The 25142-nt window shown below is 41.1% G+C and overlaps 1 protein-coding gene across 1 annotated transcript in view; it reads left to right on the forward strand.

Moving 5' to 3' along the window:
- Positions 1 to 13355: 13355 nt before the first annotated feature.
- Positions 13356 to 25142, forward strand: part of LOC139368990 (guanine nucleotide-binding protein G(i) subunit alpha-3-like) — a 76710-nt gene continuing 64923 nt past the window's right edge. The window contains exon 1 of the mRNA XM_071108527.1: positions 13356 to 13726. Coding sequence (XP_070964628.1) covers positions 13609 to 13726 — 118 coding nt within the window. The 5' untranslated portion in view covers positions 13356 to 13608. The remainder of the gene's footprint in view (positions 13727 to 25142) is intronic.

A 25142-nucleotide genomic window follows, 5' to 3' on the forward strand; every position in this document is an offset into this window, starting at 1 on the left:
TAAATGTGACCAGTGGTAGGACCACTTATTTTTCATGACCTCTAATACGTTATTAAATGTGACCAGTGGTAGGACCACTTATTTTTCATGACCTCTAATACGTTATTAAATGTGACCAGTGGTAGGACCACTTATTTTTCATGACCTCTAATACGTTATTAAATGTGACCAGTGGTAGGACCACTTATTTTCATGACCTCTAATACGCTGTCAAATGTGACCAGTGGTAGGACCACTTATTTTTCATGACCTCTAATACGTTATTAAATGTGACCAGTGGTAGGACCACTTATTTTTCATGACCTCTAATACGTTATTAAATGTGACCAGTGGTAGGACCACTTATTTTTCATGACCTCTAATACGTTATTAAATGTGACCAGTGGTAGGACCACTTATTTTTCATGACCTCTAATACGCTGTCAAATGTGACCAGTGGTAGGACCACTTATTTTTCATGACCTCTAATACGCTGTCAAATGTGACCAGTGGTAGGACCACTTATTTTTCATGACCTCTAATACGCTGTTAAATGTGACCAGTGGTAGGACCACTTATTTTTCATGACCTCTAATACGTTATTAAATGTGACCAGTGGTAGGACCACTTATTTTTCATGACCTCTAATACGTTATTAAATGTGACCAGTGGTAGGACCACTTATTTTTCATGACCTCTAATACGTTATTAAATGTGACCAGTGGTAGGACCACTTATTTTTCATGACCTCTAATACGCTGTCAAATGTGACCAGTGGTAGGACCACTTATTTTTCATGACCTCTAATACCCTGTCAAATGTGACCAGTGGTAGGACCACTTATTTTTCATGACCTCTAATACGCTGTCAAATGTGACCAGTGGTAGGACCACTTATTTTTCATGACCTCTAATACGCTGTCAAATGTGACCAGTGGTAGGACCACTTATTTTTCATGACCTCTAATACGCTGTCAAATGTGACCAGTGGTAGGACCACTTATTTTTCATGACCTCTAATACGCTGTCAAATGTGACCAGTGGTAGGACCACTTATTTTTCATGACCTCTAATACGCTGTCAAATGTGACCAGTGGTAGGACCACTTATTTTTCATGACCTCTAATACGTTATTAAATGTGACCAGTGGTAGGACCACTTATTTTTCATGACCTCTAATACGTTATTAAATGTGACCAGTGGTAGGACCACTTATTTTTCATGACCTCTAATACGCTGTCAAATGTGACCAGTGGTAGGACCACTTATTTTTCATGACCTCTAATACGCTGTCAAATGTGACCAGTGGTAGGACCACTTATTTTTCATGACCTCTAATACGCTGTCAAATGTGACCAGTGGTAGGACCACTTATTTTTCATGACCTCTAATACGCTGTCAAATGTGACCAGTGGTAGGACCACTTATTTTTCATGACCTCTAATACGCTGTTAAATGTGACCAGTGGTAGGACCACTTATTTTTCATGACCTCTAATACGTTATTAAATGTGACCAGTGGTAGGACCACTTATTTTTCATGACCTCTAATACGTTATTAAATGTGACCAGTGGTAGGACCACTTATTTTTCATGACCTCTAATACGCTGTTAAATGTGACCAGTGGTAGGACCACTTATTTTTCATGACCTCTAATACGTTATTAAATGTGACCAGTGGTAGGACCACTTATTTTTCATGACCTCTAATACGTTATTAAATGTGACCAGTGGTAGGACCACTTATTTTTCATGACCTCTAATACGTTATTAAATGTGACCAGTGGTAGGACCACTTATTTTTCATGACCTCTAATACGTTATTAAATGTGACCAGTGGTAGGACCACTTATTTTTCATGACCTCTAATACGCTGTTAAATGTGACCAGTGGTAGGACCACTTATTTTTCATGACCTCTAATACGTTATTAAATGTGACCAGTGGTAGGACCACTTATTTTTCATGACCTCTAATACGTTATTAAATGTGACCAGTGGTAGGACCACTTATTTTTCATGACCTCTAATACGTTATTAAATGTGACCAGTGGTAGGACCACTTATTTTTCATGACCTCTAATACGTTATTAAATGTGACCAGTGGTAGGACCACTTATTTTCATGACCTCTAATACGCTGTCAAATGTGACCAGTGGTAGGACCACTTATTTTTCATGACCTCTAATACGTTATTAAATGTGACCAGTGGTAGGACCACTTATTTTTCATGACCTCTAATACGTTATTAAATGTGACCAGTGGTAGGACCACTTATTTTTCATGACCTCTAATACGTTATTAAATGTGACCAGTGGTAGGACCACTTATTTTTCATGACCTCTAATACGTTATTAAATGTGACCAGTGGTAGGACCACTTATTTTTCATGACCTCTAATACGTTATTAAATGTGACCAGTGGTAGGACCACTTATTTTTCATGACCTCTAATACGTTATTAAATGTGACCAGTGGTAGGACCACTTATTTTTCATGACCTCTAATACGCTGTCAAATGTGACCAGTGGTAGGACCACTTATTTTTCATGACCTCTAATACGTTATTAAATGTGACCAGTGGTAGGACCACTTATTTTTCATGACCTCTAATACGTTATTAAATGTGACCAGTGGTAGGACCACTTATTTTTCATGACCTCTAATACGTTATTAAATGTGACCAGTGGTAGGACCACTTATTTTTCATGACCTCTAATACGTTATTAAATGTGACCAGTGGTAGGACCACTTATTTTTCATGACCTCTAATACGTTATTAAATGTGACCAGTGGTAGGACCACTTATTTTTCATGACCTCTAATACGCTGTTAAATGTGACCAGTGGTAGGACCACTTATTTTTCATGACCTCTAATACGCTGTCAAATGTGACCAGTGGTAGGACCACTTATTTTTCATGACCTCTAATACGCTGTCAAATGTGACCAGTGGTAGGACCACTTATTTTTCATGACCTCTAATACGCTGTCAAATGTGACCAGTGGTAGGACCACTTATTTTTCATGACCTCTAATACGCTGTCAAATGTGACCAGTGGTAGGACCACTTATTTTTCATGACCTCTAATACGTTATTAAATGTGACCAGTGGTAGGACCACTTATTTTTCATGACCTCTAATACGCTGTCAAATGTGACTAGTGGTAGGACCACTTATTTTTCATGACCTCTAATACGTTATTAAATGTGACCAGTGGTAGGACCACTTATTTTTCATGACCTCTAATACGTTATTAAATGTGACCAGTGGTAGGACCACTTATTTTTCATGACCTCTAATACGTTATTAAATGTGACCAGTGGTAGGACCACTTATTTTTCATGACCTCTAATACGTTATTAAATGTGACCAGTGGTAGGACCACTTATTTTTCATGACCTCTAATACGCTGTTAAATGTGACCAGTGGTAGGACCACTTATTTTTCATGACCTCTAATACGTTATTAAATGTGACCAGTGGTAGGACCACTTATTTTTCATGACCTCTAATACGCTGTCAAATGTGACCAGTGGTAGGACCACTTATTTTTCATGACCTCTAATACGCTGTCAAATGTGACCAGTGGTAGGACCACTTATTTTTCATGACCTCTAATACGCTGTTAAATGTGACCAGTGGTAGGACCACTTATTTTTCATGACCTCTAATACGTTATTAAATGTGACCAGTGGTAGGACCACTTATTTTTCATGACCTCTAATACGTTATTAAATGTGACCAGTGGTAGGACCACTTATTTTTCATGACCTCTAATACGCTGTTAAATGTGACCAGTGGTAGGACCACTTATTTTTCATGACCTCTAATACGTTATTAAATGTGACCAGTGGTAGGACCACTTATTTTTCATGACCTCTAATACGTTATTAAATGTGACCAGTGGTAGGACCACTTATTTTTCATGACCTCTAATACGTTATTAAATGTGACCAGTGGTAGGACCACTTATTTTTCATGACCTCTAATACGTTATTAAATGTGACCAGTGGTAGGACCACTTATTTTTCATGACCTCTAATACGCTGTTAAATGTGACCAGTGGTAGGACCACTTATTTTTCATGACCTCTAATACGTTATTAAATGTGACCAGTGGTAGGACCACTTATTTTTCATGACCTCTAATACGTTATTAAATGTGACCAGTGGTAGGACCACTTATTTTTCATGACCTCTAATACGTTATTAAATGTGACCAGTGGTAGGACCACTTATTTTTCATGACCTCTAATACGTTATTAAATGTGACCAGTGGTAGGACCACTTATTTTCATGACCTCTAATACGCTGTCAAATGTGACCAGTGGTAGGACCACTTATTTTTCATGACCTCTAATACGTTATTAAATGTGACCAGTGGTAGGACCACTTATTTTTCATGACCTCTAATACGTTATTAAATGTGACCAGTGGTAGGACCACTTATTTTTCATGACCTCTAATACGTTATTAAATGTGACCAGTGGTAGGACCACTTATTTTTCATGACCTCTAATACGTTATTAAATGTGACCAGTGGTAGGACCACTTATTTTTCATGACCTCTAATACGTTATTAAATGTGACCAGTGGTAGGACCACTTATTTTTCATGACCTCTAATACGTTATTAAATGTGACCAGTGGTAGGACCACTTATTTTTCATGACCTCTAATACGCTGTCAAATGTGACCAGTGGTAGGACCACTTATTTTTCATGACCTCTAATACGTTATTAAATGTGACCAGTGGTAGGACCACTTATTTTTCATGACCTCTAATACGTTATTAAATGTGACCAGTGGTAGGACCACTTATTTTTCATGACCTCTAATACGTTATTAAATGTGACCAGTGGTAGGACCACTTATTTTTCATGACCTCTAATACGTTATTAAATGTGACCAGTGGTAGGACCACTTATTTTTCATGACCTCTAATACGTTATTAAATGTGACCAGTGGTAGGACCACTTATTTTTCATGACCTCTAATACGCTGTTAAATGTGACCAGTGGTAGGACCACTTATTTTTCATGACCTCTAATACGCTGTCAAATGTGACCAGTGGTAGGACCACTTATTTTTCATGACCTCTAATACGCTGTTAAATGTGACCAGTGGTAGGACCACTTATTTTTCATGACCTCTAATACGTTATTAAATGTGACCAGTGGTAGGACCACTTATTTTTCATGACCTCTAATACGTTATTAAATGTGACCAGTGGTAGGACCACTTATTTTTCATGACCTCTAATACGTTATTAAATGTGACCAGTGGTAGGACCACTTATTTTTCATGACCTCTAATACGTTATTAAATGTGACCAGTGGTAGGACCACTTATTTTTCATGACCTCTAATACGCTGTCAAATGTGACCAGTGGTAGGACCACTTATTTTTCATGACCTCTAATACGTTATTAAATGTGACCAGTGGTAGGACCACTTATTTTTCATGACCTCTAATACGTTATTAAATGTGACCAGTGGTAGGACCACTTATTTTTCATGACCTCTAATACGTTATTAAATGTGACCAGTGGTAGGACCACTTATTTTTCATGACCTCTAATACCTTATTAAATGTGACCAGTGGTAGGACCACTTATTTTTCATGACCTCTAATACGTTATTAAATGTGACCAGTGGTAGGACCACTTATTTTTCATGACCTCTAATACGTTATTAAATGTGACCAGTGGTAGGACCACTTATTTTTCATGACCTCTAATACGTTATTAAATGTGACCAGTGGTAGGACCACTTATTTTTCATGACCTCTAATACGCTGTCAAATGTGACCAGTGGTAGGACCACTTATTTTTCATGACCTCTAATACGTTATTAAATGTGACCAGTGGTAGGACCACTTATTTTTCATGACCTCTAATACGTTATTAAATGTGACCAGTGGTAGGACCACTTATTTTTCATGACCTCTAATACGTTATTAAATGTGACCAGTGGTAGGACCACTTATTTTTCATGACCTCTAATACCTTATTAAATGTGACCAGTGGTAGGACCACTTATTTTTCATGACCTCTAATACGTTATTAAATGTGACCAGTGGTAGGACCACTTATTTTTCATGACCTCTAATACGTTATTAAATGTGACCAGTGGTAGGACCACTTATTTTTCATGACCTCTAATACGTTATTAAATGTGACCAGTGGTAGGACCACTTATTTTTCATGACCTCTAATACGTTATTAAATGTGACCAGTGGTAGGACCACTTATTTTTCATGACCTCTAATACGTTATTAAATGTGACCAGTGGTAGGACCACTTATTTTTCATGACCTCTAATACGTTATTAAATGTGACCAGTGGTAGGACCACTTATTTTTCATGACCTCTAATACGTTATTAAATGTGACCAGTGGTAGGACCACTTATTTTTCATGACCTCTAATACGTTATTAAATGTGACCAGTGGTAGGACCACTTATTTTTCATGACCTCTAATACGTTATTAAATGTGACCAGTGGTAGGACCACTTATTTTTCATGACCTCTAATACGTTATTAAATGTGACCAGTGGTAGGACCACTTATTTTTCATGACCTCTAATACGTTATTAAATGTGACCAGTGGTAGGACCACTTATTTTTCATGACCTCTAATACGTTATTAAATGTGACCAGTGGTAGGACCACTTATTTTTCATGACCTCTAATACGCTGTTAAATGTGACCAGTGGTAGGACCACTTATTTTTCATGACCTCTAATACGTTATTAAATGTGACCAGTGGTAGGACCACTTATTTTTCATGACCTCTAATACGTTATTAAATGTGACCAGTGGTAGGACCACTTATTTTTCATGACCTCTAATACGTTATTAAATGTGACCAGTGGTAGGACCACTTATTTTTCATGACCTCTAATACGTTATTAAATGTGACCAGTGGTAGGACCACTTATTTTTCATGACCTCTAATACGCTGTCAAATGTGACCAGTGGTAGGACCACTTATTTTTCATGACCTCTAATACGTTATTAAATGTGACCAGTGGTAGGACCACTTATTTTTCATGACCTCTAATACGTTATTAAATGTGACCAGTGGTAGGACCACTTATTTTTCATGACCTCTAATACGTTATTAAATGTGACCAGTGGTAGGACCACTTATTTTTCATGACCTCTAATACGTTATTAAATGTGACCAGTGGTAGGACCACTTATTTTTCATGACCTCTAATACGTTATTAAATGTGACCAGTGGTAGGACCACTTATTTTTCATGACCTCTAATACGCTGTCAAATGTGACCAGTGGTAGGACCACTTATTTTTCATGACCTCTAATACGCTGTCAAATGTGACCAGTGGTAGGACCACTTATTTTTCATGACCTCTAATACGTTATTAAATGTGACCAGTGGTAGGACCACTTATTTTTCATGACCTCTAATACGTTATTAAATGTGACCAGTGGTAGGACCACTTATTTTTCATGACCTCTAATACGTTATTAAATGTGACCAGTGGTAGGACCACTTATTTTTCATGACCTCTAATACGTTATTAAATGTGACCAGTGGTAGGACCACTTATTTTTCATGACCTCTAATACGTTATTAAATGTGACCAGTGGTAGGACCACTTATTTTTCATGACCTCTAATACGTTATTAAATGTGACCAGTGGTAGGACCACTTATTTTTCATGACCTCTAATACGTTATTAAATGTGACCAGTGGTAGGACCACTTATTTTTCATGACCTCTAATACGTTATTAAATGTGACCAGTGGTAGGACCACTTATTTTTCATGACCTCTAATACGTTATTAAATGTGACCAGTGGTAGGACCACTTATTTTTCATGACCTCTAATACGTTATTAAATGTGACCAGTGGTAGGACCACTTATTTTTCATGACCTCTAATACGTTATTAAATGTGACCAGTGGTAGGACCACTTATTTTTCATGACCTCTAATACGTTATTAAATGTGACCAGTGGTAGGACCACTTATTTTTCATGACCTCTAATACGTTATTAAATGTGACCAGTGGTAGGACCACTTATTTTTCATGACCTCTAATACGTTATTAAATGTGACCAGTGGTAGGACCACTTATTTTTCATGACCTCTAATACGTTATTAAATGTGACCAGTGGTAGGACCACTTATTTTTCATGACCTCTAATACGTTATTAAATGTGACCAGTGGTATGACCACTTATTTTTCATGACCTCTAATACGCTGTCAAATGTGACCAGTGGTAGGACCACTTATTTTTCATGACCTCTAATGCGTTATTAAATGTGACCAGTGGTAGGACCACTTATTTTTCATGACCTCTAATACGTTATTAAATGTGACCAGTGGTAGGACCACTTGTTTTTCATGACCTCTAATACGTTATTAAATGTGACCAGTGGTAGGACCACTTATTTTTCATGACCTCTAATACGTTATTAAATGTGACCAGTGGTAGGACCACTTATTTTTCATGACCTCTAATACGTTATTAAATGTGACCAGTGGTAGGACCACTTATTTTTCATGACCTCTAATACGTTATTAAATGTGACCAGTGGTATGACCACTTATTTTTCATGACCTCTAATACGCTGTCAAATGTGACCAGTGGTAGGACCACTTATTTTTCATGACCTCTAATGCGTTATTAAATGTGACCAGTGGTAGGACCACTTATTTTTCATGACCTCTAATACGTTATTAAATGTGACCAGTGGTAGGACCACTTGTTTTTCATGACCTCTAATACGCTGTCAAATGTGACCAGTGGTAGGACCACTTATTTTTCATGACCTCTAATACGCTGTCAAATGTGACCAGTGGTAGGACCACTTATTTTTCATGACCTCTAATACGCTGTCAAATGTGACCAGTGGTAGGACCACTTATTTTTCATGACCTCTAATACGCTGTCAAATGTGACCAGTGGTAGGACCACTTATTTTTCATGACCTCTAATACGCTGTCAAATGTGACCAGTGGTAGGACCACTTATTTTTCATGACCTCTAATACGTTATTAAATGTGACCAGTGGTAGGACCACTTATTTTTCATGACCTCTAATACGTTATTAAATGTGACCAGTGGTAGGACCACTTATTTTTCATGACCTCTAATACGCTGTCAAATGTGACCAGTGGTAGGACCACTTATTTTTCATGACCTCTAATACGTTATTAAATGTGACCAGTGGTAGGACCACTTATTTTTCATGACCTCTAATACGTTATTAAATGTGACCAGTGGTAGGACCACTTATTTTTCATGACCTCTAATACGTTATTAAATGTGACCAGTGGTAGGACCACTTATTTTTCATGCTGTCAAATTCCCTGACAACAAATGGAGATAAATAATGTCACTTAGATGTGTTTAAGTGACATTATTTAAATGATGCCCATTAATCATCATGCTTCTGTGTGTGTGTGTGTGTGTGTGTGTGTGTGTGTGTGTGTGTGTGTGTGTGTGTGTGTGTGTGTGTGTGTGTGTGTGTGTGTGTGTGTGTGTGTGTGTGTGTGTGTGTGTGTGTGTGTGTGTGTGTGTGTGTGAGAGTGAGCCTGCATGTGCACGCTTCCATATGTGTGTGTGTGTGTGTGCGCGTGTGTGCGTGTCTGCGTGAACATTCAACATGTATCTCTGTAGGTTGTATTGGCGAGAGGCATTGAGAGTGATGGTGTCATTGGACGATGTCACAGAGGTCAGATGAAGCCAGAAGAACGCGATGAAAGAGGTCTGACATTAGGAGTAGCAGCATTAACAGCAGCACTGACTGACAGGCTCTATAATATGAAGGAAGATTGTCACACTGTAAATCAAGGAGAGTGAGGGGGGGTTTAAATTGAGTTAGGTAGCCTAGTGGTCAGAGTGTTGGACTAGTAACCGAAAGGTTGCTGGATCGAATCCCCGAGCTGACAAGGTACAAATCTGTCGTTCTAACCGTCTTTTGTTTGTTTTGTGTGGTACAAGCAGCTAACTGACGATGGGACGGCCGGGCATTCGTCCCGGTTGAGTCCGTTTCCGTCGTTACTTGGACTCTTTACAACATGCCAGGTGTTATAGCAAACGTGTCTTTGGTTGCCAAGGCAACCCCTCCCCTCCCCTCCAGCAGCACAGCACATACAGTCAAGAGCAGAGGAGAGGGAAACAATTGTTTTTTCCACCCACATTTATTTTTAATTTTTATTATGTTTTGCTATTCAAATGATTATAATGGTGACTGGTTGACCAATAACCTTCATCCAAACATTCCACAAGTGTCACAGTCCGAGCTCTGATCATTGGCTTGATCGCTCGCCACCCATAACAATCTCCACCCAGTTGACTGCTTTAAAATCAGGTCATCTAGAACCCTCCTTCTTCCTCTATGAACCTATGACCTCCATCTTCACTGACCTCGACAGTGGTTGTCTCGCTTAGGCGGCGTTCACCTCCTCTCGTTCTCTCCCTCTTATCTGGGGCGGCAGGGTAGCCTAGTGGTTAGAGCGTTGGACTATTAGCCGGAAGGTTGCAAGTTCATATCCCCGAGCTGACGAGGTACATATCTGTTGTTTTGCCCCTGAACAGGCAGTTAACCCACTAGGCCGTCATTGAAAATAAGAATTTGTTCTTAAAACTGACTTGCCTAGTTAAATAAAGGTAAAATAAAAATCTGTTAACTGATAAATTCCTCTCTCCTGTGCTGCAGTTTAAAGGGGCCAGTCGTGTACAGCTGTTTCTGATCATCAACGTCATGGCGGGGGGGCTTCCGTTTTGTTGTTTTTCAAATGATGGATTGAGCCGTTGTCAACGGAGTGACTCTGTGTTTTGATGTTGGACTGGAGAGAGAGGGAGGGAGGGCCTCCTGGAGGTTGGTTCAAACGCTCTCTGACCTTTCAGTGGGCTCAAAGAGTGGTGAAGCGGCTTCTGTCTCAGTTTAGGGGGCTGTTGAATAGCCTGCTCCCAGGTCAGTTTAGGGTGCTGTTGAATAGCCTGCTCCCAGGTCAGTTTAGGGGGCTGTTGAATAGCCTGCTCCCAGGTCAGTTTAGGGGGCTGTTGAATAGTCTGCTCCCAGGTCAGTTTAGGGGGCTGTTGAATAGCCTGCTCCCAGGTCAGTTTAGGGGGCTGTTGAATAGCCTGCTCCCAGGTCAGTTTAGGGGGCTGTTGAATAGCCTGCTCCCAGGTCAGTTTAGGAGGCTGTTGAATAGCCTTGATCTAGGTCTGTTTGTGCATTTGTCTACTCCATTGTCATTGTCAAGCCACAGATGCAATTCCATAAGGAGCTGGCAAGGGAGCAGAAGCAGACGGGCTAGAGGAGCCAGGTTAGAGGGAGGAGCCAGGTTAGAGGGAGGAGCCAGGCTAGAGGGAGGAGCCAGGCTAGAGGAGCCAGGTTTGAGGGAGGAGCCAGGCTAGAGGAGCCAGGTTAGAGGGAGGAGCCAGGCTAGAGGGAGGAGTCAGGCTAGAGGGAGGAGCCAGGTTAGAGGGAGGAGCCAGGGTTAGAGGGAAGAGCCAGGCTAGAGGAGTCAGGCTAGAGAGAGGAGCCAGGCTAGAGGAGCCAGGTTAGAGGGAGGAGCCAGGCTAGAGGGAGGAGCCAGGCTAGAAGGAGGAGCCAGGCTAGAGTAGTCAGGCTAGAGGGAGGAGCCAGTCAACATGTGCTTTTTTCACTTTATTCCTGACTTCTCTGATGAAATGCAGAGTAATCTACAGTGCCTTGCATAAGTACTCAGACCCACACCTCACATGTTATTGTGTTACAAAGTGGGATTAAAATGGGTTTAATTGTCTTTTTTTGTCAACAATCTACACAAAATACTGGAAGACAAATTATATATTTTTTAAAGATAAATACAAAATTCCTAACTAAAATATCGTAGTTATATTTTAACAAATCAGACATTGAATATCTCTTTAAACATGGTCAAGTTAATAATTATGCTGTGGATTATACAGTGAGTGTACAAAACATTAGGAACACCTGCTCTTTCCATGTCATAGACTGACCAGGTGAATAAAGGTGAAAGGTTGTCACTTGTTAAATCCACTTCAGTCAGTGTAGATGAAGGGGAGGAGACGGGTTAAAGAAGGATTTTTAAGACTTGAGACAACTGTGACATGGATTGTGTGCCATTCAGAGGGTGAATTGGAAAAACAAAAGATTGAACAGGGTATGGTAGTAGGTGTCAGGCGCACCGGTTTGAACTGCAGCGCTGCTGGGTTTTTCCACACTCAACAGTTTCCCCGTGTGTACCAAGAATGGTCCACCACCCAAAGGACATCCAGCCAACTTGACACAACCGTGGGAAGCATTGGGAGTTAACATGGGCCATTATCCCTACAGAACGCTTTCGACACCTTGTAGAGTCCATTCCCCCTGATGAAATCCATCCACTGTTTCCATGGCAACCTGTCACCAATGACATTTTGGAGGAAGCGAGGTAGGAGGAGCAAGAGGACGAGAGGAGAAAAGGATTCTGATATGCTCTCTCTCCTTCTCCTCTCTCATCCCACCATCCCCCTCTACAGAGGATCTATTGAGTCAGTCGCTCTTATGCTCAATAGACATATACCACTGAGGTATATATATATATATATGACAATACATAGGGATTTATTTCAACATTATTTTTTAGAAGGAGAGGACATTTTGCTCATATCAAATTACATACCCGTCTTCTAAAATCCTGTGGCTGCCTTTTATAATCAATAGGCTATGTTGATCTAATTTGCCAATTAAATTGTCTGTCTCATCATGTCTTGACTGGATGCAGATGTGCCCTCATAAATCTGAGCTGCCTGTAATGACGATAAAATTCCACTGGGGGAGCTCATTCCAAAGAAAAAAGTTCCTCTGACCCCCCCCCCAACAAACAAAAAAAATCTGTATTGTATTACCTCAAATAGAGGCTTTTGGATTGCTGCAACAATCGTATTCAAAGGTGAGAATTAACCTCTACTGAGCATCTACTACTGAGACCAGAGCAATGTGTAGGCCGATATTATTTTAGTGTCAGAGAGGCACATCCTTTTCCATCCATCCCCCAAATATAGATTGTCTTTTTAGCCTGGTGTGACGTACCATGAGCGCAGCTGGCAGATGCGTACACCACCACCATATGCGACAACATCAAGAAGACTTTGACATTTTGTAGGTAGATATTTTATGAATCAATGACACAGTAGCTTTGAGTGGTATTACGAGCTGCCGAGCCAATAGTTTTGAAAGAATTCGGGACGAGGGAGCTACTCAACAGTTTTCTTTTTTACTACGTTATTAACATTTGTAATAGGAAAGTCTTTTTTTGCGTAGCTACTTTCTTAGTAAACTTGCCTAGGTCGCAGGCTCTACGTTAGAAAACGATTGCACCGTTTCTACTACTTGGGCAGCATCCGTAGTTCTTTCAACGCGAAACCACACTTGTTTTGGTGGCGTGAGTTTGTCCGCATCTCGTTTCTTTCCCATGTGGGATAGCAGCTATAGTGGTCGAGACTAGTCGACTGCCAACGCCTTTTTCTGTCTCTGACTGGGCGAAACTAAACGCGAAAGCACCGGAACGTTTTCTATTTTCCAACTCAACAATTTATGAGAAGTAGCTGCCATTCAAGCCAGATATTGAAGAAGTAACTAGCCCACTAAGGGATTCAAAATGGGTTGCACGATCAGCCAGGAGGATAAAGCAGCGATGGAAAGGAGTAAAATGATTGATCGGAACCTACGAGAAGACCGAGACAAAGCGTCCAGGGAAGTGAAACTACTACTACTTGGTAAGTCATTTTACATAGAAAGTTTGCTGTTTTCCCAGTAACTAAAAAGGAGTAACAATTGCATCAAAAATCTAGAGGAAGAAAATGCTTTGTTTGCTCTTTCAGAATAGTGGTACAGTTGTAGTTAGACATCGCTTCAAATCTAATCACATTTTATTTGTCACATGCGCCGAATAAAACAGGTGTAGAACTTACCGTAAAATGCTTATTTGATGGCCTTAATTAACCAACAATGCGGTTTTAAGAAAAATAATGACCAAAATAAAGTTTTAAAAAGTAACCCAATAAAATAACGAGGCCATTACAGGGGGTACCGGTACCGAGTCAAAGTACGGCGGTACAGGTTATTCGAAGTAATTGAGGTAATATGTAGGTAGTGTAAAGTGACAAACAAGTGTGTGGGGGGGGGGGGGTGTAGCTATTTGATTAGCTGTTCAGCAGTCTTATGGTCAGGGGTGAAAGCTGTTAAGCCTTGTGGACCTAGACATGGCGCTCTGGTACCGCTTGCTGTGCAGTAGCAGAGAGAACAGTCTATGACTTGGGTGGCTGGAGTCTGACAATTCTTTGGGCCTTCCTCTGACACCGCCTGGTATAGAGGTCCTGGATGGCAGGAAGCTTGGCCCCAGGGATGTACTTGGCCATATGCACTACCCTCTGTAGGCAAGCAGTTGCCATACCAGGTGGTGATGCACCTGGGCAAGATGCTCTCGATGGTGCAACTTTTTGAGGATCTAAGGATCCATGCCAAATCTTTTCAGTTTCCTGAGGGGGAATAGGCATTGTCGTGCCAGCTTCAAGACTGTCTTGGTGTGTTTGGACCATGACAAGTTTGTTAGTAATGTGGACACCAATGAACTTAAAGCTTTCGACCCGCTCCACTACAGCTCCGTCGATGTGAATGGGTGTTTGTTCGGCCCCCCTTTTCCTGTAGTCCACGATCAGCTCCTTGGTCTTCCTCACGTTGAGCGAGAAGTTGTTGTCCTGGCATCACTTGTAGCCACATAGGGTTAATTTGCCCTTCCATTGCTTGTTTTTAGTGTGATCGGATCTCAAATGATTACTTTCTGCAACATTATGTATGTATGTAGGTGACATCTGAATGTAGTTTAGGATCTTTCTCCACTTGTTGAAATAACTCTTACATATTAATCTCCACACTCTCTCTCTCTCTCAATTCAAATTGCTTTATTAACCAAACAATGTACATTTTGCCAGAGTGTCCTTTGGAATTACAGTGTATTCGGAAAGTAATCAGACCCCTGAGTGTGTGCGGTAAGATTATTGTCCATTGTATAGTTCTTTTTAACCTTAATTTTTGTTCTTTCTAATTGTCCCTGTTAACAATATTATTGTAATTGTGGTAATATTGTAAATGAATCACTTACAGTGCATTCAGAAAGTATTCAGACCCCTTGACCTTTTAGACATTGTTACATTACAGCCTTATTCTAACATGGATTAAGTAGTTGTTTTTCCTCATCAATCTACACACAATACCCCATAATGACATCACAATACCCCGTAATGACATCACAATACCCCATAATGACATCACAATACCCCATAATGACATCACAATACCCCATAATGATTTTTGACTTCCGGCGCCGACAGAGATGGCCGCCTCGCTTCGCGTTCCTAGGAAACTATGCAGTTTTTTGTTTTTTTACGTGTTATTTCTTACATTAGTACCCCAGGTCATCTTAGGTTTCATTACATACAGTCGAGAAGAACTACTGAATATAAGATCAGCATCAACTCACCATCAGTACGACCAAGAATATGTTTTTCGCGACGCGGATCCTGTGTTCTGCCTTACAAACAGGACAACGGAGTGGATCCTATGCAGCGACCCAAAAAAACGACTCCGAAAGAGAGGGAAACGAGGCGGTCTACTGGTCAGACTCCGGAGACGGGCACAGCGCACACCACTCCCTAGCATTCTTCTTGCCAATGTCCAGTCTCTTGACAACAAGGTTGATGAAATCCGAGCAAGGGTAGCATTCCAGAGGGACATCAGAGACTGTAACGTTCTTTGCTTCACGGAAACGTGGCTTACTGGAGAGACGCAATCCGAAGCGGTGCAGCCAACAGGTTTCTCCACGCATCGCGCAGACAGGAAAAAACATCTTTCTGGTAAAAAGAGGGGCGGGGGCGTATGCCTTATGACTAACGTGACATGGTGCGATGAAAGAAACATACAGGAACTCAAATCCTTCTGTTCACCTGATTTAGAATTCCTCACAATCAAATGTAGACCGCATTATCTACCAAGAGAATTCTCTTCGATTATAATCACAGCCGTATATATCCCCCCCCAAGCAGACACATCGATGGCTCTGAACGAACTTTATTTAACTCTCTGCAAACTGGAAACAATTTATCCGGAGGCTGCATTCATTGTAGCTGGGGATTTTAACAAGGCTAATCTGAAAACAAGACTCCCCAAATTTTATCAGCATATCGATTGCGCAACCAGGGGAGGAAAGACCTTGGACCATTGTTACTCTAACTTCCGCGACGCATATAAGGCCCTGCCCCGCCCCCCTTTCGGAAAAGCTGACCACGACTCCATTTTGTTGATCCCTGCCTACAGACAGAAACTAAAACAAGAGGCTCCCACGCTGAGGTCTGTCCAACGCTGGTCCGACCAAGCTGACTCCACACTCCAAGACTGCTTCCATCACGTGGACTGGGAGATGTTTCGTATTGCGTCAGATAACAACATTGACGAATACGCTGATTCGGTGTGCGAGTTCATTAGAACGTGCGTTGAAGATGTCGTTCCCATAGCAACGATTAAAACATTCCCTAACCAGAAACCGTGGATTGATGGCAGCATTCGTGTGAAACTGAAAGCGCGAACCACTGCTTTTAATCAGGGCAAGGTGTCTGGTAACATGACCGAATACAAACAGTGCAGCTATTCCCTCCGCAAGGCTATCAAACAAGCTAAGCGCCAGTACAGAGACAAAGTAGAATCTCAATTCAACGGCTCAGACACAAGAGGCATGTGGCAGGGTCTACAGTCAATCACGGACTACAGGAAGAAACCCAGCCCAGTCACGGACCAGGATGTCTTGCTCCCAGGCAGACTAAATAACTTTTTTGCCCGCTTTGAGGACAATACAGTGCCACTGACACGGCCTGCAACGAAAACATGCGGTCTCTCCTTCACTGCAGCCGAGGTGAGTAAGACATTTAAACGTGTTAACCCTCGCAAGGCTGCAGGCCCAGATGGCATCCCCAGCCGCGCCCTCAGAGCATGCGCAGACCAGCTGGCCGGTGTGTTTACGGACATATTCAATCAATCCCTATACCAGTCTGCTGTTCCCACATGCTTCAAGAGGGCCACCATTGTTCCTGTTCCCAAGAAAGCTAAGGTAACTGAGCTAAATGACTACCGCCCCGTAGCACTCACATCCGTCATCATGAAGTGCTTTGAGAGACTAGTCAAGGACCATATCACCTCCACCCTACCTGACACCCTAGACCCACTCCAATTTGCTTACCGCCCAAATAGGTCCACAGACGATGCAATCTCAACCACACTGCACACTGCCCTAACCCATCTGGACAAGAGGAATACCTATGTGAGAATGCTGTTCATCGACTACAGCTCGGCATTCAACACCATAGTACCCTCCAAGCTCGTCATCAAGCTCGAGACCCTGGGTCTCGACCCCGCCCTGTGCAACTGGGTACTGGACTTCCTGACGGGCCGCCCCCAGGTGGTGAGGGTAGGCAACAACATCTCCTCCCCGCTGATCCTCAACACTGGGGCCCCACAAGGTTGCGTTCTGAGCCCTCTCCTGTACTCCCTGTTCACCCACGACTGCGTGGCCACGCACGCCTCCAACTCAATCATCAAGTTTGCGGACGACACAACAGTGGTAGGCTTGATTACCAACAACGATGAGACGGCCTACAGGGAGGAGGTGAGGGCCCTCGGAGTGTGGTGTCAGGAAAACAACCTCACACTCAACGTCAACAAAACTAAGGAGATGATTGTGGACTTCAGGAAACAGCAGAGGGAACACCCCCCTATCCACATCGATGGAACAGTAGTGGAGAGGGTAGCAAGTTTTAAGTTCCTCGGCATACACATCACAGACAAACTGAATTGGTCCACTCACACAGACAGCATCGTGAAGAAGGCGCAGCAGCGCCTCTTCAACCTCAGGAGGCTGAAGAAATTCGGCTTGTCACCAAAAGCACTCACAAACTTCTACAGATGCACAATCGAGAGCATCCTGGCGGGCTGTATCACCGCCTGGTATGGCAACTGCACCGCCCTCAACCGTAAGGCTCTCCAGAGGGTAGTGAGGTCTGCACAACGCATCACCGGGGGCAAACTACCTGCCCTCCAGGACACCTACACCACCCGATGTCACAGGAAGGCCATAAAGATCATCAAGGACATCAACCACCCGAGCCACTGCCTGTTCACCCCGCTATCATCCAGAAGGCGAGGTCAGTACAGGTGCATCAAAGCTGGGACCGAGAGACTGAAAAACAGCTTCTATCTCAAGGCCATCAGACTGTTAAACAGCCACCACTAACACTGAGTGGCTGCTGCCAACACACTGACACTGACTCAACTCCAGCCACGTTAATAATGGGAATTGATGGGAAATGATGTAAATATATCACTAGCCACTTTAAACAATGCTACCTTATATAAATGTTACTTACCCTACATTATTCATCTCATACGCATACGTATATACTGTACTCTATATCATCGACGGTATCCTTATGTAATACATGTATCACTAGCCACTTTATACTATACTATGCCACTTTGTTTACATACTCATCTCATTTGTACATACTGTACCCGATACCATCTACTGTATCTTGCCTATGCTGCTCTGTACCATCACTCATTCATATATCCTTATGTACATATTCTTTATCCCCTTACACTGTGTACAAGACAGTAGTTTGGAATTGTTAGTTAGATTACTTGTTATTACTGCATTGTCGGAACTAGAAGCACAAGCATTTCGCTACACTCGCATTAACATCTGCTAACCATGTGTATGTGACAAATAAAATTTGATTTGATTTGATCACAATACCCCATAATGACATCACAACACCCCATAATGACATCACAATACCCCATAATGACATCACAATACCCCATAATGACATCCCAATACCCCATAATGACATCACAACACCCCATAATGACATCACAATAACCCATAATGACATCACAATACCCCATAATGACATCACAATACCCCATAATGACAACACAATAACCCCATACTGACATCACAATACCCCATAATGACATCACAACACCCCATAATGACATCACAATACCCCATAATGACATCACAACACCCCATAATGACATCACAATACCCCATAATGACATCACAATACCCCATAATGACATCACAATACCCCATAATGACATCACAACACCCCATAATGACATCACAACACCCCATAATGACATCACAATACCCCATAATGACATCACAACACCCCATAATGACATCACAACACCCCATAATAACATCACAATACCCCATAATGACATCACAATACCCCATAATGACATCCCAATACCCCATAATGACATCACAACACCCCATAATGACATCACAATACCCCATAATGACATCACAATACCCCATAATGACATCCCAATACCCCATAATGACATCCCAATACCCCATAATGACATCCCAATACCCCATAATGACATCCCAATACCCCATAATGACATCACAATACCCCATTATAACATCACAATACCCCCATCATGACAAAGCAAAACAGGTTTTTTGAACTTTTTGCAAATGTATAAACAAAAAATATCACAACAGGTGTTTACAAATGACATTAACATAAGTATTCAGACCCTTTCCTCAGTACTTTGTTGAAGCACCTTTTGGCTTTTTGGGTATGACGCTACAAGCTTGGCACCTGTATTTGGGGAGTTTCTCTCATTCTTCTCTGCATATCCTCTCAAGCTCTGTCAGGTTGGATGGGGAGTGTCGCTGCAAAGCTATTTTCAGGTCTCTCCAGAGATTGGGATCAAATCCGTGCCACTCAAGGACATTCAGAGACTTGTCGTGAAGCCACTCCTGCGTTGTTTTGGCTGTGTGCTTAGGGTCGTTTTCCCGTTTCCCTTCACCACAGTCTGAGGTCCTGAGCTCTCTGGAGCAGGTTTTCATCAAGGATCTCTCTGTACTTTGCTCCGTTCATCTTTGCCTCGATCCTGACTAGTCTCCCAGTCCCTACTGCTGAAAATCATCCCCACAGCATGATGCTGCCACCACCATGCTTCACCGTAGGGATGGTGCAGGGTTTTATCCAGACGTGACACTTGGCATTCAGGCCAAAGAGTTCAATCTTGGTTTCATCAAACCAGAGAATCTTGTTTCTCATAGTCTGAGAGTCTTTAGGTGCCTTTTCGTAAACTCAGAGCGGGCTGTCATGTGCCTTTTTACTGAGGAGTGGCATCTGTATGGCCACTCTACCATAATGGCCTGATTGGTGGAGTGCTGCAGAGATGGTTGCCCGTCTGGAATGTTCTCCCATCTCCATAGAGGAACTCCAGAGCTCTGTCAGATTGACCATTGGGTACTTGGTCACCTCCCAGTCAAAGGTTTTACACTTTTTTTTTGGTTACTACATATGTTATTTCATTGTTTTGATGTCTTCACTATTATTCTACAATGTAAAAAATAAACCCTTGAATGTGTTAGTTTGTCCAAACTTTTGACTGGTAATATATATCTTACACCCACCCACCCACCCACCCACCAACCAACCACTTGGGCTCCTGAGAGCTAGTGTCAACTGTGAGCTGTTGCTAGAATGCCAAGTCAAACCTCTATGGTTTTCATTGTGATTCAGTGGTGAGGATAAATAAATTCCCACCATGAATGCTGTTTTTCAGTGTCTGTGAGATTTGAATGAGTCAGGACAGTAAGGGACAGATGAAGCAGTTGCTTTATGTTCTGCTCTGCGTCAGGTAAACCGATAACAGTTTTACTATCGTCTTTAAAACATCTGAAACGTGTTACCTTACGTCCTCCCCCATAAAGCATGTGGTTGCCAATGGAGCCATGTAGTACAACTATAGCTAGGATATGGACAGACTATGTCCCATGTGAGAGAGCGCATCATTAGCTTTGTCTCTCTGTGTGTGTGAGAGAGAGAGAAACAGAACTATGCAGATTGGTGTTAAATAGGTTTACACATCTAATGGAAAAAATACATTTTTATTTAATATTTTCTAACCAACCGCACTGAAAAGTGGTTTTTCCATTTCCAGGCTTGGCCCTCACTTCTCTCTCACAGGCCTGGGTTGGAACGAAAGGAATTTCTATGGGGAAACGAGAGCTGCTAGGATTCTAGCCTGGTCCCAGATCTGTTTGTGCTCTCTTGCCAAATTACCACAGAAGTTTTAGGCCAAATAACAGGCCTAATTAGGCCAAATAACAGGCCTAATTAGGCCAAATAACAGGCCTAATTAGGCCAAATAACAGGCCTAATAACAGATCTGTGACCAGGCTATTAGGATGTCCTGACAAATTGAGGTTGTTCCTAATGTTTAGTATATTAGGAAAGTGTTCCTAATGTTTAGTATATTAGGAAAGTGTTCCTAATGTTTAGTATATTAGGAAAGTGTTCCTAATGTTTAGTATATTAGGAAAGTGTTCCTAATGTTTAGTATATTAGGAAAGTGTTCCTAATGTTTAGTATATTAGGAAAGTGTTCCTAATGTTTAGTATATTAGGAAAGTGTTCCTAATGTTTAGTATATTAGGAAAGTGTTCCTAATGTTTAGTATATTAGGAAAGTGTTCCTAATGTTTTTGCTATACACTGTTATTACATGTTTCATTTTATTTGGAATGCTAATAAGCCAGACACAATTAAACATATCTATTTAAATAATGAATATGAGTTTGGGGTGCTAAAATTCTGAAAGTTTTTTTTAACCTCTCGCTAAAAGCTTCACTCGTACATAAGTTATACTTAAACTCAAAATGGTTCTCCAGTAGATTATTAAGGCTCATCCTTTGTTAAAAAAAACATTTTTTTGCCTTTACAGATTACAACTTCTCATTTCTGACTAATTGAAAAATGAAATTTTGTTTTAAAGTATCGCCCTTTTTTAAAAAAAAAAAACAAGCCATAACAAAGCTGGTAACAATTTCAGTTTTAATCGTCCAGAAAAGAGAGAACAAATGTTATGGTTAAATTAAAATATACGGATAAAAAAAAAATCTTAATGGATAAAAAAAAAAAAAAAAAACGTATTATATTTGTCAAATATATTATGAATAGAAACAGAGGAGTTATGTCACATATATGCTGTGATGAAAAATATATGGGAATATCTGCTCAATACAAATTTACAACCAACTGATTGCAGCACGACCACAAAAATGGAGGAGGCAAGTGGAAAAGAGAGAAGATAGGGAACTTGTTTGCCTGCCATATGTTAAAGATACAAATTGGCTGAAAGGAACTGGCATAAATAGAAAAATATACCAGTTTTATCTGAGCACAGAAATGTTGACAGCTGCACCATACAGGTTGCAAAATAAATAGGGGCTTTTCGATGTACCATTTCCATGGCATATGGTTGAATATGAACTGGTACAAAAAACTACACTTGATTCAACACTCAGTTTTTCAATTTAAATTATTATATACAATTCTTGCCACCAATAGAATGCTATATACAGTGCCTTGCGGAAGTATTCGGCCCCCTTGAACTTTGCGACCTTTTGCCACATTTCAGGCTTCAAACATAAAGATATAAAACTGTATTTTTTTGTGAAGAATCAACAACAAGTGGGACACAATCATGAAGTGGATTTATGAACCATTTATTGGATATTTCAAACTTTTTTAACAAATCAAAAACTGAAAAATTGGGCGTGCAAAATTATTCAGCCCCTTTACTTTCAGTGCAGCAAACTCTCTCCAGAAGTTCAGTGAGGATCTCTGAATGATCCAATGTTGACCTAAATGACTAATGATGATAAATACAATCCACCTGTGTGTAATCAAGTCTCCGTATAAATGCACCTGCACTGTGATTAGTCTCAGAGGTCCGTTAAAAGCGCAGAGAGCATCATGAAGAACAAGGAACACACCAGGCAGGTCCGAGATACTGTTGTGAAGAAGTTTAAAGCCGGATTTAGATACAAAAATATTTCCCAAGCTTTAAACATCTCAAGGAGCACTGTGCAAGCGATAATATTGAAATGGAAGGAGTATCAGACCACTGCAAATCTACCAAGACCTGGCCGTCCCTCTAAACTTTCAGCTCATACAAGGAGAAGACTGATCCGAGATGCAGCCAAGAGGCCCATGATCACTCTGGATGAACTGCAGAGATCTACAGCTGAGGTGGGAGACTCTGTCCATAGGACAACAATCAGTTGTATATTGCACAAATCTGGCCTTTATGGAAGAGTGGCAAGAAAGCCATTTCTTAAAGATATCCATAAAAAGTGTCGTTTAAAGTTTGCCACAAGCCACCTGGGAGACACACCAAACATGTGGAAGAAGGTGTTCTGGTCAGATGAAACCAAAATTGAACTTTTTGGCAACAATGCAAAACGTTATGTTTGGCGTAAAAGCAACACAGCTGAACACACCATCCCCACTGTCAAACATGGTGGTGGCAGCATCATGGTTTGGGCCTGCTTTTCTTCAGCAGGGACAGGGAAGATGGTTAAAATTGATGGGAAGATGGATGGAGCCAAATACAGGACCATTCTGGAAGAAAACCTGATGGAGTCTGCAAAAGACATGAGACTGGGACGGAGATTTGTCTTCCAACAAGACAATGATCCAAAACATAAAGCAAAATCTACAATGGAATGGTTCAAAAATAAACATATCCAGGTGTTAGAATGGCCAAGTCAAAGTCCAGACCTGAATCCAATCGAGAATCTGTGGAAAGAACTGAAAACTGCTGTTCACAAATGCTCTCCATCCAACCTCACTGAGCTCGAGCTGTTTTGCAAGGAGGAATGGAAAAAAAATTCAGTCTCTCGATGTGCAAAACTGATAGAGACATACCCCAAGCGACTTACAGCTGTAATCGCAGCAAAAGGTGGCGCTACAAAGTATTAACTTAAGGGGGCTGAATAATTTTGCACGCCCAATTTTTCAGTTTTTGATTTGTTAAAAAAGTTTGAAATATCCAATAAATGTCGTTCCACTTCAAGATTGTGTCCCACTTGTTGTTGATTCTTCACAAAAAAATACAGTTTTATATCTTTATGTTTGAAGCCTGAAATGTGGCAAAAGGTCACAAAGTTCAAGGGGGCCGAATACTTTCGCAAGGCACTGTATATATGGGGCATACAACAATCTCAGCTCTAGATTTTGCTGCGAAGAGATCACAGGTTCAGAAATGGTAAAAAAAAAAAAAATCACAACATGCAATTAAAATGAATCTTATAAATAGCAGTGTTGGGCGATTTCCAATCTAGACCCAATACCCCATAATGACATCACAATACCCCATAATGACATCACAATACCCCATAATGACACCACAATACCCCATAATGACACCACAATACCCCATAATGACACCACAATACCCCATAATGACACCACAATACCCCATAATGACACCACAATACCCCATAATGACACCACAATACCCCATAATGACACCACAATACCCCATAATGACACCACAATACCCCATAATGACACCACAATACCCCATAATGACACCACAATACCCCATAATGACACCACAATACCCCATAATGACATCACAATACCCCATAATGACACCACAATACCCCATAATGACATCACAATACCCCATAATGACATCACAATACCCCATAATGACACCACAATACCCCATAATGACACCACAATACCCCATAATGACATCACAATACCCCATAATGACATCACAATACCCCATAATGACATCACAATACCCCATAATGACATCACAATACCCCATAATGACACCACAATACCCCATAATGACACCACAATACCCCATAATGACACCACAATACCCCATAATGACACCACAATACCCCATAATGACACCACAATACCCCATAATGACACCACAATACCCCATAATGACATCACAATACCCCATAATGACATCACAAAGCCATAGTCAGTCAATAAATAATATAATACTCATAGGAAATATTTTCATCTTTTAGCTCAAAATCTAAAATATGATTAGAAAGGTTCAAACATTTTGTAAAACATCACAGCACATGGAAACAAAAATACAATGCACATGGAAACCAAACGAGGGTGGTGATAGGTGGGATTGGCTGAGGGGGCGGGATTAAAGAGCTGATGTCTATGGTGATAGGTGGGATGGGCTTAGGGGGCGGGATTAAAGAGCTGATGTTTGGTAATGTATTA

Source organism: Oncorhynchus clarkii, chromosome 16 (assembly GCF_045791955.1).
Source record: "Oncorhynchus clarkii lewisi isolate Uvic-CL-2024 chromosome 16, UVic_Ocla_1.0, whole genome shotgun sequence".
Classification (NCBI taxonomy): Eukaryota; Metazoa; Chordata; class Actinopteri; order Salmoniformes; family Salmonidae; genus Oncorhynchus; species Oncorhynchus clarkii.